The 14,182-nt window shown below is 42.0% G+C and overlaps 2 protein-coding genes across 4 annotated transcripts in view; both read left to right on the top strand.

The window, feature by feature from the left end:
- Positions 1 to 7,482, top strand: part of LOC111950349 (amyloid-beta A4 precursor protein-binding family B member 3-like) — a 30,777-nt gene extending 23,295 nt beyond the window's left edge. Inside the window, 6 exon segments of the mRNA XM_070434651.1 lie at positions 2,564 to 2,678; positions 2,795 to 2,882; positions 3,012 to 3,095; positions 4,513 to 4,628; positions 4,889 to 5,068; positions 5,336 to 7,482. Coding sequence (XP_070290752.1) covers positions 2,564 to 2,678; positions 2,795 to 2,882; positions 3,012 to 3,095; positions 4,513 to 4,628; positions 4,889 to 5,068; positions 5,336 to 5,563 — 811 coding nt within the window. The 3' untranslated portion in view covers positions 5,564 to 7,482.
- Positions 7,483 to 7,690: 208 nt separating this feature from the next.
- LOC111950350 (steroid receptor RNA activator 1) lies at positions 7,691 to 13,149 on the top strand. 3 transcript variants are annotated; one of them, XM_023967857.2, is made up of 5 exons: positions 7,691 to 7,795; positions 9,768 to 9,896; positions 10,084 to 10,355; positions 10,517 to 10,625; positions 12,317 to 13,149. In XM_023967857.2, exons 1-5 carry the CDS (start codon positions 7,765 to 7,767, stop codon positions 12,508 to 12,510), a joined length of 735 nt encoding a protein of 244 aa, XP_023823625.1. In that variant the 5' UTR covers positions 7,691 to 7,764; the 3' UTR covers positions 12,511 to 13,149. The 3 variants fall into 3 exon arrangements, with proteins under 3 accessions (XP_023823625.1, XP_070290751.1, XP_023823624.1); XM_023967856.2 differs by having other exon boundaries at positions 7,715 to 7,795; positions 9,776 to 9,896; XM_070434650.1 differs by lacking the exon at positions 9,768 to 9,896 and having other exon boundaries at positions 7,697 to 7,795.
- The last annotated feature ends 1,033 nt before the right edge of the window (positions 13,150 to 14,182 follow it).

Raw genomic sequence — 14,182 nt, 5'->3', positions numbered from 1 at the left:
AATTGTTTAAAAGTCACCATTGGCCTCATGGTGAAATCCCTGAGCAGTTTCCTTCCTCTCCGGCAACTGAATTAGGAAGGACGAATGTATCTTTGTAGTATTACATCCTTGCTTCAGGTCCTGAGCTACAGGCAGTTACATTTGTGTATGTCATTTTAGGCGAAAATTGAAAAAAGAGTCCGATCCTTAAGAAGCTATACATTATTCTTGCACACAGAGTGAATCCATGCAACCTATTATGTGACTTGTTAAGCACATTTTTACTCCTTAACTTATTTAAGCGTGCAATAACAAAGGGGTTGAATACTTATTGACTCAAGACATTTCAGCTTTTAACTTTAAATGAATTTCTAAATATTTCTAAAAATATAATTTCACTTTGACGTTATAGGGTATTGTGTGTAGGCCAGTGACACAAAATCATAATTTAATACATTTTAAATTCAGGCTGTAACACAATTTATTTGGGGGAAAGTAAAGGTGCGAGTACTTTCTGAAGGCACTCTACTACTCGCTTTTACTGTATTACACCCAAACGAAAGATGTGTATTATGCAGGGTCGGCTCCAAGCATAAGCGACATAAGCGGTCACTAAGGGCCCCCACTCTCAAATTACTGTTCAGAGTTAGAATAGTAGAATTCACAAGGTGCAATTTCTAAATTTGTTTGTGCATCAGCAGTTTTTCTCTTATGTCAGTCACTGACAGTCACTCAATTAGCCATATCAGCTAACAATTTTTTTATTGGTATGTTAGTCTAGCCAGCTATCTAAACTTGTAGTAATCATGGCCGAATACCGATCGGGCGTGCAGGGCATGTGCCCAGGGGCCCTGACCTCCAGGGGGCCCCTATTGATTGTGTTAGTTACTCTCAGCTATTATTAACATGAAATATAAGTCTTAGTAACATTTGTAGAATTGCAGGAAATTTGCTTTATAACTAAAAATGTCTCTCCACTCTGGAGGCTGATGAGGGAAGAACGGATCATAATAATGGCCAGAACGGAGCAAATGGAATGGCATCAAACACCTGGAAACCATGTATTTGATACCAATACCACTAATTTGGCCCCAGTCATTACCACGAGCCCGTTCTCCCCAATTAAGGTGCCACCAACCTTCTGTGCTCTCCACTCCATGGTAAATGGAGAAATTAGCTGTAAAACGACAAATTTTTTCTCTCTGCCCCATGGCAAAATGAGTAGAATTGCATGAAAGCTTGCTTTAAACCTGCAACATTTTCTCTACTCCCCATGGCGAACTGTGTAGAATTGCACGAAATGTACTTTAAAATGGCAAATGTTCTCTCCTCTGTCAAGAGGGGGGCCTCTAAAAGGTTTTGCCCGCTAGGTGGGGAGGCCCCGCAACCAAATCTTGCTTAAGGCCCCCAAAAGGCTAGGGCCGGCTACGTCGGTCATAAAATAGCTGTCATTCCACCCTGGTCAGAATACAGAGTATTGTATACACACACGGCCTCAGATGAAGGCAGGCAGATTCACTCTTTCTTTGTGACGTGGTGGCGAGATGCTGTGTAGACAAGATCAGAGGACAAAGTGGCCTACACTGACTGCCAATCTGTTTGAGTGGTTCCCTSAGATTTAATAGAGAGGAAGGATCCCACCCTACCGTTTGTGGGCCCACCTTCGATGCCAAAAGGGAAGCCCATCTGTTATTCCCTCTTTTCCCTCAATAATTAAAAAGCTGCAGGTATCTTAGTTCTTTTCCCAGGCATCGGCATATTCTGGTGCACCAGAGTTGTGGACTATAAAACAGCACTGTTGCTCGAGGTCATTTCAAGATCCTTTCAAAACTCACGAAGGATGTTATAGAGAGAATTACACACGTAAAGCCACAGAAAGCCATCAAACTGCGACCACTGAGCTTTTTCCCAATTAGCAACTGCACATGGCACACAGAACAGTTCTTTATGAACTAACTACTTGTCAGTTGAGTATCTTTGCTCTGGTATGTGATTATAGCGTAGAAGAGATCGTGAATCTCTTGCATCCTTTTCTGATATTAGAAATTGGTGACAGGGCGACGTATTCCATGTCCCTGTTCCTCAAAGTCCTGAGAACAATGTCTGTCCATATGCATCACTGGTATTTATAGCCCTGACATCTGACACGGCCTATTCCTATCAGCTGCTGAGGGACACAGCCTGAGGTCACAATGTGTTGAGCCAGAATGGAACTGATAGCATCAATGTTGCGAGAGCCTGTGCTGTCTTCAGGGCTCAGTTGCTTAGTCGTTTGATGATTGTGCATTTTACCAAACCAACTGTTACGTGATACTGGCTGGTGTACCGTTGGTTTCAGTTCAGTGGACCAACGCGGTCATGCGGTACAGTAGTCGTGCAGAAGAAGCAATAGCTTGATGTGTCACGTGTACTCAATATGGCTTTGGAATTCCATTCCATTCATACTAATGCTATTATCTTGTCATACACACAGTACCAGATCACCAGATAAATTGTGAAGTCGGTTAACTTCCCCACAAACCAGACATATAGATGCCCGTTCTCTGTGCTAATCTTTGCTTTTGTTTTTCTGTACCGTTTACAGAGACTTTGCCTTTGTGGCCAGTGACAAAGACACCTGTATGCTGAAGTGCCATGTGTTTCGCTGTAACGCCCCAGCAAAAACCATCGCCACGGCTTTGCATGAAATGTGCTCAAAGGTAACCAAAGGTTTCCAGCATAGGAAGTGGTTGAACATCTCTTTTAGCCCACCGTAGTAGTTTAGGTTCATTCTAGAGTGAGCCAGTGTGAAGGATGTGTCTGTGTGTGTATCCAGATCATGGCAGAGAAGACGACTAGAAGCCCATCTATGGCCCGCTCCCTCACCATGGAGAACATCTCCCCTGAGGATCTGCCACGTCAAGGTGCTGTAGCCTGGCTGAGCTCAGAGCCCACAGAAACCCATCAGCTACAATGTGTAGTTTATACGGATGGTAAACTCCATAATATGGCAGAAATCACATGATACATTTTATTCGTATTTTTTGCTGCAGTGGACTTCCTGGATGCAATGAGGAAAAGGGTGCAGAAGTTTGAGGTGCAGTACATCGGAAACCTGCCTGTCTCCAGGGCGATGGGTAGGTGTACTGTATTCTAATCTCATCCTATTGATGTATTAAACTGGCAAAATACCATCAAACTTGTCATCTATGGAACTAGATTTTTTTTAAACGAGCCAATGTTCCCTTTCCTATAACAACCATGAGAGTCAACAGGGGAACAGGATCTGTAATATCACATCATCAGATATAGAGGATTAGACAGCAGCCAGGAGTCACAGGCATGTTTTAAAATTGGTGCTGGATAACGAGACACCGGACATCGTCTCTTTATCCTCAGCAAATACGCMGAGTCACGTCTCATGGCTAGCTAACTCTCAGGTTCACTGTGTAGTTGGCTGTCCACAGGCGAGGCGTCGTCTCGCAGTATGTAACACGGCACTCTTTCAAAAAATGAATTATTGATTACAGGCTCCAAAACGGTAGCATCCATCGAGGTGTCGTTAGCTGGATCAGCTGACTAACTGACATAAACGCCCAGTCACAGATGCTTTATGTCTGAGATATTATGGTCCACTGAGGTTTTTATTTAACCTTTCAATTGTTTCKGAGATTATTTCACAAGTAAGGTGAAGAAGAAAAAAAACGAAAAGCAGATTAACCTAACTCAGTGGAGATAGAAGGGATCCCCAGAGTTAGCCATCCCTGATCCCGGGTCTGGTAGCTCGTACGTCTGTAGGTTAACAATGAAGTACGGTCCTGCGAAAGTTAGTGCAAGAGGGCTTTATATACAAAAAGAGTGCAATGCAACGATCTATGAGACTTCTAAGAGGGCCAGTCTACTTTCTGATACCGAAAGCAGTAATGTGCACTGAACCTGCTGCCTGTAATAAACTGCGTCCAATGGCTTCAATACAGTGGCAGCTGCATGCATATAGACAATATCGCCATAGTCTATAACCGGTATGAATGTCGACTGAATGATTTGCTTTCTGCTATTTAACGAAAGGCATGGTCTATTCCTATAAAGGAAGSCCWTTTTAAGTCTTAACTTCTTAAACGTCAAGATGCCCAGATATTTAAAAGGCCATCCAATGTATATATGCATAAATCATYAGATACATTTTTAAGCGTTTTGGAAAACAACATATGCTTGGTTTTACCTGCGTTAAGTACCAATTTCAGTTGACTAAAGGCTTTCTGCAAAGCAATAAAGGCAGATTGTAGCTACCAAAGAGGTTTTCTTATTAATGATGACAAGCCATTAGTCGTCATTGGCGATTACACACCCGAGGGGATGATCGCATAGGTTCGCAATCACTGGAAGGTCGTTTGATCATACTGTGTGTTACAATGAAGAAGAGTTGACGCTAGGAGCATTTCCTCTCAAAACAGGTGATCTAACCGTAACCTTGGTTTTGCAGTACTTTTAGAAGTCACTGTGCTGTTACTGAAGCAACTTTATTAAGGGGCTATATGTGAGACCCTCTGGCAGGTATGGAGGTGCTGAACCGGGCCATAGAGAGCATCATGAACACCTCAGACAGTGACGAGTGGGAGCCCATCGTCATCCACATCTCTGATACTGTGCTTTCACTCTGGAAAGGAGAGGTGAGGAGTGCTCAGGAAACCTGTAAATGCAGTGGTCAGACCAACCAATGAAATTATTACATTTCTCTGTCCACCTGATTCTCTCTCTCTCTCTCTCTTACACTCTCTCTCCCTTTGTCCCTCGCTCTCCCTTTGTCCCTCGCTCTCCCTTTGTCCCTCGCTCTCCCTTTCTCTCTCTCTCTCCTTCTTTCGCTTTCTTTCTCTTTCTCTCTCTCTCTCTCCCTTTCTCTCTCTTACCTTCTCTGGGATTTCTCTTTCAGGATGGAGATGATCCCTTCTGGGAATGTCAAGTGCGTTACCTGACCTTTCTGGGTGTGGGCCATGACACACACACCTTTGCAGTGATAGTGGATGGCGGGACGCAGCGGTTTGATTGTCATGTTTTCTGGTGTGAGCCAGACGCAGGGATCATCTCTGAGGCTGTGCAGGCTGCGTGCATGGTGAGTGACTAAGGGGTCACCCTGAGGGATGAAACACAGGACTGGAGAACTAATGTACAAAATGGCTTCTGTAGACGCAGAGGTGAAGCTAGCATGAAAAATACTTGAATTTATACATGCTATCATGGCTGAATGATGAATATTTTAATGGAATTAGTAGGTACCGGTAGAGAATGTACTAGAGCCATGAGTCATGTATGGTATCTTTCTAAAATGAAAGAGAAACTAAGGTCACTGCTTAACATGGCTCCATTGTGCCCCCTGCAGGTCCAGTACCAGAAGTGCTTGGTGGCCCAGACTCCACCACCCAGGTCTAAAATGTGGCAGGCGGGTTCCAAGGTGAAGAGGGCCAACTCCATGGACGGCTTCACTTTCCCAGCTCCCCTTCACCAAGGACTGTCCCCACCCATGACTGGCTCCTCCACAGCCAAAAAGGGCATGCTGGCGTTTTTTGAGACTTTCAGAAATAAACAGTCAGCAGTTTCCACACCATAGCAACCAGATAGGGAGGGAGGCGGGAGGGAGGGAGCAAGTGAGGGAGCGAGTGAGGGAAGGGGACTTGGGTAAAGGGAGGTACGGCAAATCAGTTTTAGGGGAAGGGTAGAATGTATAACAGATGTATAACCAGCCATTAGAATGTGAAGATTGAAGGCCAGCTGAGTTTCTATTTGACCAGGCAGGGATGACCATTATCTTAAACAAAACAAACGTGCTGCATTTCTGCTTCTACTGTGTTTCCTTGGGTATACAACATATCTCAACGAGGCTGGTTTGTGGTACAGATTTAGAAAAGAACACTGAGGTGCTGTACTCTCACATTCCACACCTTTCTTGTCAAGGAAGAGTTTAGGTCATTAGGATCTTGTACTTTTATTGCAAAATACCATCAAATACACAAATACACCTGGTTCTAAGTGAAGCATACAGTAGCAAAAAATATGGTGCAGTAATTGACTACTCTTTAATATAGTTTTCTGATATTGAACATCAGCAAAATGTAACAGTGACCTCATTCTTGTACAATCAATGTAGCTAGGTAGGTTGTGTTAAATACCTATACTGTTCTTTCTAATAAATGTAAAGGGATCTTTAGCTTCAGATATATTCATATAAGTGTGTCGATTTATAGCCTATAGTCCCTCTGACAGTTGACAACAAATAGATTTCAAATGTGAGATTAGGCATCATAAAGATGGGAGAGAAGATATCACACTATATATTCCTCCATTATTCAAATTAGACGTGGCAAAATCGAGAATCAGACCGATGAACATCCGAGACCCCAGTTTGTCAACAGCAAATGAAGTCCAATCAGATCTGGGCTTTGGTACAATTTTGATGCAGCATACTCAGAAAGAATCCCTTTAAGCAGGATTCAGGAGTGGCGCCAGTGCCACAGTGGTCTTCACATTAGAGTGAAAGAGAAGGTGTTTTAGTTCTGTTCTGAAAAAAGTTTGTGTTAGTACATGCAGCACAAAAAGCATAAAAGTGTTAAAAAATAATAATAATATTTAGAAAGGTATGTAGACAGTCCCCCGAAGCTCTACAGAAGCACTGCATGCTTTCGCACACGCTTGGGAATGAAATGCTTTGCTCAGGTACTTTCCATGCTATTGGCAATGAAGAAAAAAAAGACGACTCTCACTAGTAAAACTGAAAACACTTAGAAATCAAGTCAATGACTAAACTCTAAATGCAACCAGTCCCCACCACTGAAAGCCTGTGTTATGTTGTTCCTATTGGAGAACACGCTAAACAGCATTTTCACTTGAGAAAACACCAAAACACACTGAATTGATATCACTTTTGTGATTCCCCCCAAAATACAGACTTATTTGCACTGCATTGAATTAAGTATGGGGGGGGGGGGGGTGAAAGGCACTTGGTTTATTGCATGCTGATTTTCAAAGTCATTTGCGACAGTAGGCCGGCCCACTGTATGCTGTGAAACACTTGGGCACATAAAAGCAATGGCACCTCAGAGAGGTCATGCTATATATTACCGATATGCAACAGCTCCTCTTCCCCCATTCTAAATATATATTATATGAGAAAATAACTCAGGTCTCCATATTAGTGGAAGGTTCATGTCACAGTTGGAAGAATGAAAAGGTGGAGCTTTGGCGTAAAATAACATGGATGGAGAAGTGAAATCCGTTTTATCCAGGAGAACTTGGGAGAGGTAATGTCATAAAAATGCTAATGTAGCACCTTGAGATGTTTTGGGCTTTTGCTATTTATACTACTAGTAAATACATATGTCTCTATATATTTGCAATATTTTAGCACAAAAGAAAATAGGATGTCATGTAAATGCAAACTATTTTAAATTGTGATTATTTCGCGCAGTTATACCTCACTAGGTCCACACTGTGGTGGTCTATGCTGGAATAATAAATTGCTTGGAAATCCTGTTCTGTTTTTTTGTGTGTTATGTTTATCAAAGTTCAACTTCAACTCCTCTTACAAAKAAAGAGCCTTTTATTTCAACATGAAGTCTAGTCTCATTACCCAGAATCTGGGCACTTTGCTCTACATTAAGTCATCCACTGTTTACTAGACCAGAAAAATGTACAAATTTACTCCATTCTATTCTATTGACCAACCGGACATGCGTAATGTCAAATGTTCAACATCCTGTCCACGTGTCCCGGAAAACAAGTTGATTTGTTGTATATGAAAGAAGAAAAGAAGCCATGGAGGCGGAGGACCTTTACATCAAACCAGGTATGTTCTGTCCAATTGAATAGTTCTACTTTGTTTATTTAGCGAGAAAAGTTCGCTAACGATAGACATCAGTGTACTGCAACTGTGCTAGGGTTATAATGCAAGCTAGTTTGAAGACAAGCTAGCTAGCAGTAACTATCAAACTACATTGCTCTCTTGCTAACAAAGTTGTCAAAATATCTTGAAGATGCGTTTGCATAGACTTTACACTACCTCTTCACTTGAGTTATTTCCCCACTGCTTTATGACATCTAATTTGAGCGTGACTACAGGTAACGTTATCACATGATGTTGATCATGATTATAAACATAATCAGTTTCATGTTCATGTTCAGCTCAAATCGGAAGTTTACATACACTTAGGTTGGAGTCATTAAAACTCGTTTTTCAACCACTCCACACATTTCTTGTTAACAAACTATAGTTTTGGCAAGTCTGTTAGGACATCTAGTTTGTGTATGACACAAATAATATTTTCAACAATTGTTTACAGACAGATTATTTCACTTGTAATAAACTGTATCACAATTCCAGTGGGTCAGAAGTTTACATACACTAAGTGGATTGTGCCTTTAAGCAGCTTGGAAAATTCCAGAAAATGTCATGGCTTTAGAAGCTTTTGATTTGAGTCAATTGGAGGTGTACCTGTGGATGTATTTCAAGGGCTACCTTTAAACTCAGTGTCTCTTTAATTGACATCATGGGAAACTCTAAAGAAATCAGCCAAGACCTCAGAAAAATAATTGTAGACCTCCACAAGTCTGGTTCATCCTTGGGAGCAATTTCCAAATGCCTGAAGGTACCACGTTCATCTGTACAATAGTACGCAAGTATAAACACCATGGGACCACGCAGTCGTCATACCGCTCAGGAAGGAGACGCGTTCTGTCTCCTAGAGATGAACGTACTTTGGTGCGAAAAGTGAAAATCAATCCCAGGACAACAGCAAAGGACCTTGTGACGATGCTGGAGGAAACCGGTACAAAAGTCTCTATATCCACAGGAAGAAGCCACTGCTCCAAAACCACCATAAAAAAGCCAGACTACGGTTTGCAATTGCACATGGGGACAAAGAATGTACCTTTTGGAGAAATGTCCTCTGGTCTGATGAAACAAAAATATAACTGTTTGGCCATAATGACCATTGTTATGTTTGGAGGAAAAAGGGGGACGCTTGCAAGCCGAAGAACACCATCCCAACCGTGAAGCACGGGGTGGCAACATCATGTTGTGGGGGTGCTTTGCTGCAGGAGGGACTGATGCACTTCACAAAATAGATGGCATCATGAGGATGGAAAATGATGTGGATATATTGAAGCAACATCTCAAGACATCAGTCAGGAAGTTAAAGCTTGGTCGCAAATGGGTCTTCCAAATGGACAATGACCCCAAGCATACTTCCAAAGTCGTGTCAAAATGGCTTAAGGACAACAAAGTCAAGGTATTGGAGTGGCCATCACAAAGCCCTGACCTCAAACCTATAGAAAATTTGTTGGCAGAACTGAAAAAGTGTGCGTGAGCAAGGAGGCATATGAACCTGACTCAGTTACAAGAGCTATGTCAGGAGGAATAGGCCAAAATTCACCCAACTTATTGTGGGAACCTTGTGAAGGCTACCTGAAACGTTTGACCCAAGTTAAGCAATTTAAAGGCAATGCTACCAAATACTAATTGAGTGTATGTAAACTTCTGACCCACTGGGAATGTGATGAAAGAAATAAAAGCTGAAATATTACATTCTCTCTACTATTATTCTGACATTTCACATTCTTAAAATGAAGTGGTGATCCTAACTGAGCTAAGACAGGGAATTTTTACTAGGATTAAATGTCAGGAATTGTGAAACTGAGTTTAAACGTATTTAGGTAAGGTGTATGGAAACTTCCGACTTCAACTGTGTGCTAGCTGCTAATGAGTAGTTAGTAAATTGGTAGTTTAAAAAATAAATAAAACCCTCTCTGCCTTTGTTAAGGTAATCAGGAGCGGGGCTGGAATGACCCTCCACAGTTTTCCTATGGTTTGCAGACAGCAGCACAAGGTGGTCCCAAGAGGACCCCTCTCAACAAGAGAGTGCCCCCACCTCAACTCACAGGATCCCCTTGTACGTTCTAGGCTTTGGCAGAGAATTGGAAATTGTGCCTTGAATATGGTTTAAATTCATTGATCTTTTAAGTACCTTGGTACTTTTGATGTTTACTCAGGGGTTGTGAGATTGTCTTTCTGATGACTGTACTTTCCCCAGACTGTCAGAGCAGATAATGAATCATCCTGGTTCTATTTATCCACAGGTCCTGTCCCAGGAGATTTTCCTTCCCGAACAGCTCCAATGACTCCTCCTACCAACCCACTGGCCCCTCCATGTAGTATGAACACGCCCCCTCGTCCATGTCCTGTCGCAGCCCCTCTTGTTGGGGTGATGATGATGGCCACACCTCCACCACCTTTCCCTGTGGTAGAGCACACAGACTCTTCCAGTAGCCAATCAGAGAGTGACCCAGATGTCGACGATGTAGTCACTCTTCTCAACTGGGCACTGACAGCTTGTAGACACACAGTCAAAGTAAGAATGATTTCTATAGCTCTAATTCCCAGCCACAGTTGACAAACCATTTACAAATAGCATGTTGTATGTAGCTCTGTTATGGTGCAGTGCACTGTTTGAAATGACACTCACTGCTTTGCTAACCAAATTGCTGAATTTTTTACTTGTGCCCCTTGCAGAAACAGGTGTGTAATGATGTGGCGAAGCGTCTGAAGCTCTTTGAGGACATGTGGAAATCTGGGAAGCTGTCACTTCCTGTTAGGAGAAGAATGAATGGACTGGTGCAAGGTAGGAGAACCTGTATAGTTTGATAGATGAGGTCATATTTCTACTGATGAAAAATAAATCGGGGATGCAAACTAGTGACCTACGTCATTCGTGTATATTTTKKGGGGGGGGTTGGATCACTACCGGCTGTATGCAATAGGGTAATGCGGGTTTGGAGCAATACTGACTGTATCCAAGGCTCAGCCCATCGTTCACATAACAGAATGCAGCACGTGACTGAAAAGAGAAGAGACAACCCATTTGGTAGTCACAGCATCAGCTTTCCCGTTATCTAGCAGCACGTCCCCTTAACGATAACGAAGAGGTAGATGAGAAGCCTGACCACGGAGACGGGGGTGAGAAGGTGATGAAGTTTACTTCATGAGCTGTAACCGAAAAACAACTGGCATTTGGAGAGTTTGAAATGAGGGAGAAAGTGTGGTGGAACAACTATTAGCATGGTTAAGTATCTTGCTAACGTTAGCTGGATCGAATTCTCCGTTAGCTGGCCAGAGAAATGTTGAGCAAAATAAGACGACTTACTAACTGATCAATAATTGAGTTTATGGTGTGAAAATTAGCTTGCTAATGAAGTCAGACAGCTAGCTAACGTTACAACATCAGATGAGSCAACGTTAGTAACCGRACCAATTCGTTATAGTATTAACTGGCAACATTATAAGACTCCTTGCCGTTCTTCAAGTTATAACGCGTTAGTTGCTTACTGGACTCTGGCAATCTGTGTGAAAAGTTAACTAACTACTATCTGTGAACTAATGTTTGTCCCTCTATAGTATGTGGTTAATTTTCAAAATGAGAGAATTAAGTGAAAAGGAGGCGTTGCTTGTTAAACAAGTGGATTCAGGGATCGAGTGTAGCTGGAGCTGGTTCTGGCTTAAACAGGATGTCACTATAGAGGTGAAAGGAACACCACGCACTTTCCCTCTTTCTCACTTCTTCAATACCGTGTATAAAAAGGGGTATGCCAGGTGTACTCTCTGCAGAAAGTGTACAATGTAATAATGTGCMGTGTAGCCCAAAGATATTGTTWTTGTTGTGTTGAACTTGACAACATGTGTGTGACTTTTTTAGGGGGATTATTAAAATACTTTTTACTCTGTAAACGTTTTTTTTGCACACATGTAGCCTTGTGTACTTGATCAATATCTACTATAGTGGCCACTATAATAGAGCAAAAATAGAATGAAACAAACAGGCATTCTATTTCTACTTTAAGATGGGGTTTTTTCCCCTAAGTGCAATATTTAGATGTGTGTGGTCACAAGCATTCTATTATAAAGGCTGTCATGGCTAACTGCAGTATTAGTGTATTGTTTTCTCTCAAGACTTGAGTGTCATTTGCAGTAAAGTCTAGGCAACAAATAACATTGGATTGCTTTCTTTTAGCATTTTTTTTTTTTAGCTGTGATTGAGGTTCACATGAACCACTTTTTATTTTACACACAGAGACTGATCATCTAGATCATATTCTTTGTTGTTTAATTAGTTAACCTGCATTTCCCCCTAGCAGGGATTTTCTTTGCATGTTTCAGTGCAACAACAAAAAAAGTGTCACCTTTTTGGTCCCTCAGCAGTTTGCATCTCTGATTTAAATGGGTCACCCACCATTTTTATATGAAACAAATGAGACAAACAAATGTTCAAATGACCTAACCACGTCTGTGACGCTCCTGTCCTTATGCTCCTGTCAGAGTTGAAGAGTTGTAACTGGGACGCTGCTGATGAGATCCACCGGGCTCTGATAGTGGACCATGTTAACGAGGTCAGTCAGTGGATGGTGGGGGTCAAACGTCTCATCGCCGAAACACGCAACTTAAACCCGGACCTCCTGCACACACAGGAAGTAGACCAGAGTCTAGACACCAGCAAGCACTGCCAACTCTGACTAGATCAATAATGACACTTTTGGAACTTTTCTATTAGGTTGTGGAACCGTGAGGACTCTCGGTCGTCCATGTGAAAGCCATTGAAATTCAACTTTTAGGCTTACTCTGTCTTTTGCTTTTGTATGTGGAGATTCCACATATTTTGACATGGTTTTCCTGTAATTATGCAATGGGCTTATACATTTTTGGGGGGGACTTTTTTAATGAATTGCCTTTGATTGCAGTGTATCGCTATTACCGAGCTCCACCAATTCTGACAATACAAAGATACCTTTATCCCTGTTTTATGTCGATTGTTTGCGTTTGATACAGCCTTTTCCTATGGTGTCTTGTTTGGTTAAAGTGCTTCTGTCAGAAGTGTCAGTACTATGAAATACTATAACCTACCTTGGACAGCCTTGTGAACAGTATTTTACTGGAGCTAAGATTGCTTTGATTGTACACAAGGTCCWATGTATTATTCCTGGTTTAGCCTACAGTTTTCAATGACTTATCACCCCCCCCCCCCCCCCCCATGTACATAATCATAAGAGCAATAAGAATGTTTTAAAGCCTGCGGTCTGCTTCTGTTGACGGTGGCATTGCATTACATGTGTATCGTACACGATAAGACCAAATAAATCTGATTTGTGGTGGAAGTATTCCTTTTTTTTATGTATTTTTATGCAGCAGTAGGTTGATGTCACGAACTGTTATTTATGTCGGTTCTGTAGTTAGACAATGAGGAAGTTCCGTTCTTCCAGCTTTTCTGACGTGTCTACCTCCATGGAGACGGATGCAAGGAGAAGCCACCAGAAGGTGGCGTCTTRGGCTTTGTTTTTCACTGTGACCGTGTTGTGGCTGTGATATCTAGAGAAACTTGGGCACTTTATAGGAAGGGTTACACACGATTTTATGTCTTCATTTTATAGCGCTAGAGGACTAGCCACCATGAATGAGGCGTGGCTTTGTTTTGATCGTCCGAGGTCTGTGACAACAACACTTGTTTTATTGTTGCTAAGTGAGACAGTAATTGATGTGAACTCATGGATAATGTCATCACGTTATCCTTTTATTGTTCCAGTCTACCCATAAAAGATTAGATCATGTTGGAGTAAAGTTTGAATGTTTCAATTAAGTCACGGAGCCATCTGCATCGCCTCTCCTTTGTCGTTGTTGTAGAAAAGTGGGTTTAAATGAGGAGAGCTTTTCCTCTCTGATCACGGCATAGTTTATTCAGATCTCCTGTGCTTGGTTTACAGCTGCTGATTTGAATAATACAGTATGGCTGGGAGAGCTCGGGCTTGCATGTGGCAGGGTTGAGATTTTTCAGTAGAATCTGTGTTTACTAATTCCCACACTGTGTCTCTCTGGCACTGAAGAGCCAGGTGCTATAATCATAGGGCTATAATCATGTTACCTGCCTTCCTGGGAGCTGCAGGCCAACACTTCTCACTGATATCATCTCTACATTACCTGTACTGTGTACACATTAACAATAGTGTCTGCTTTGCTTACTGTAGTAAACTCTGACTAATCATGTAAGGCTGGCAGTATAACAGCTCTGGCAGCAAGTCTTGTCACAATGCCATATGCCAAACTCACTCCCTGTATGTATTTATTTATTTGGTGAAAACCTTGACATAAGAAATACAGGGAAGTGAACTTGAATATAATGACAGGAATGTGGAT

The sequence above is a fragment of the Salvelinus sp. IW2-2015 genome, linkage group LG23 (assembly GCF_002910315.2).
Source record: "Salvelinus sp. IW2-2015 linkage group LG23, ASM291031v2, whole genome shotgun sequence".
Taxonomy (NCBI): domain Eukaryota; kingdom Metazoa; phylum Chordata; class Actinopteri; order Salmoniformes; family Salmonidae; genus Salvelinus; species Salvelinus sp. IW2-2015.
The sequence above is the reverse complement of the archived record's forward strand: the minus strand, read 5'-3'. Positions and strand labels throughout refer to the sequence as shown.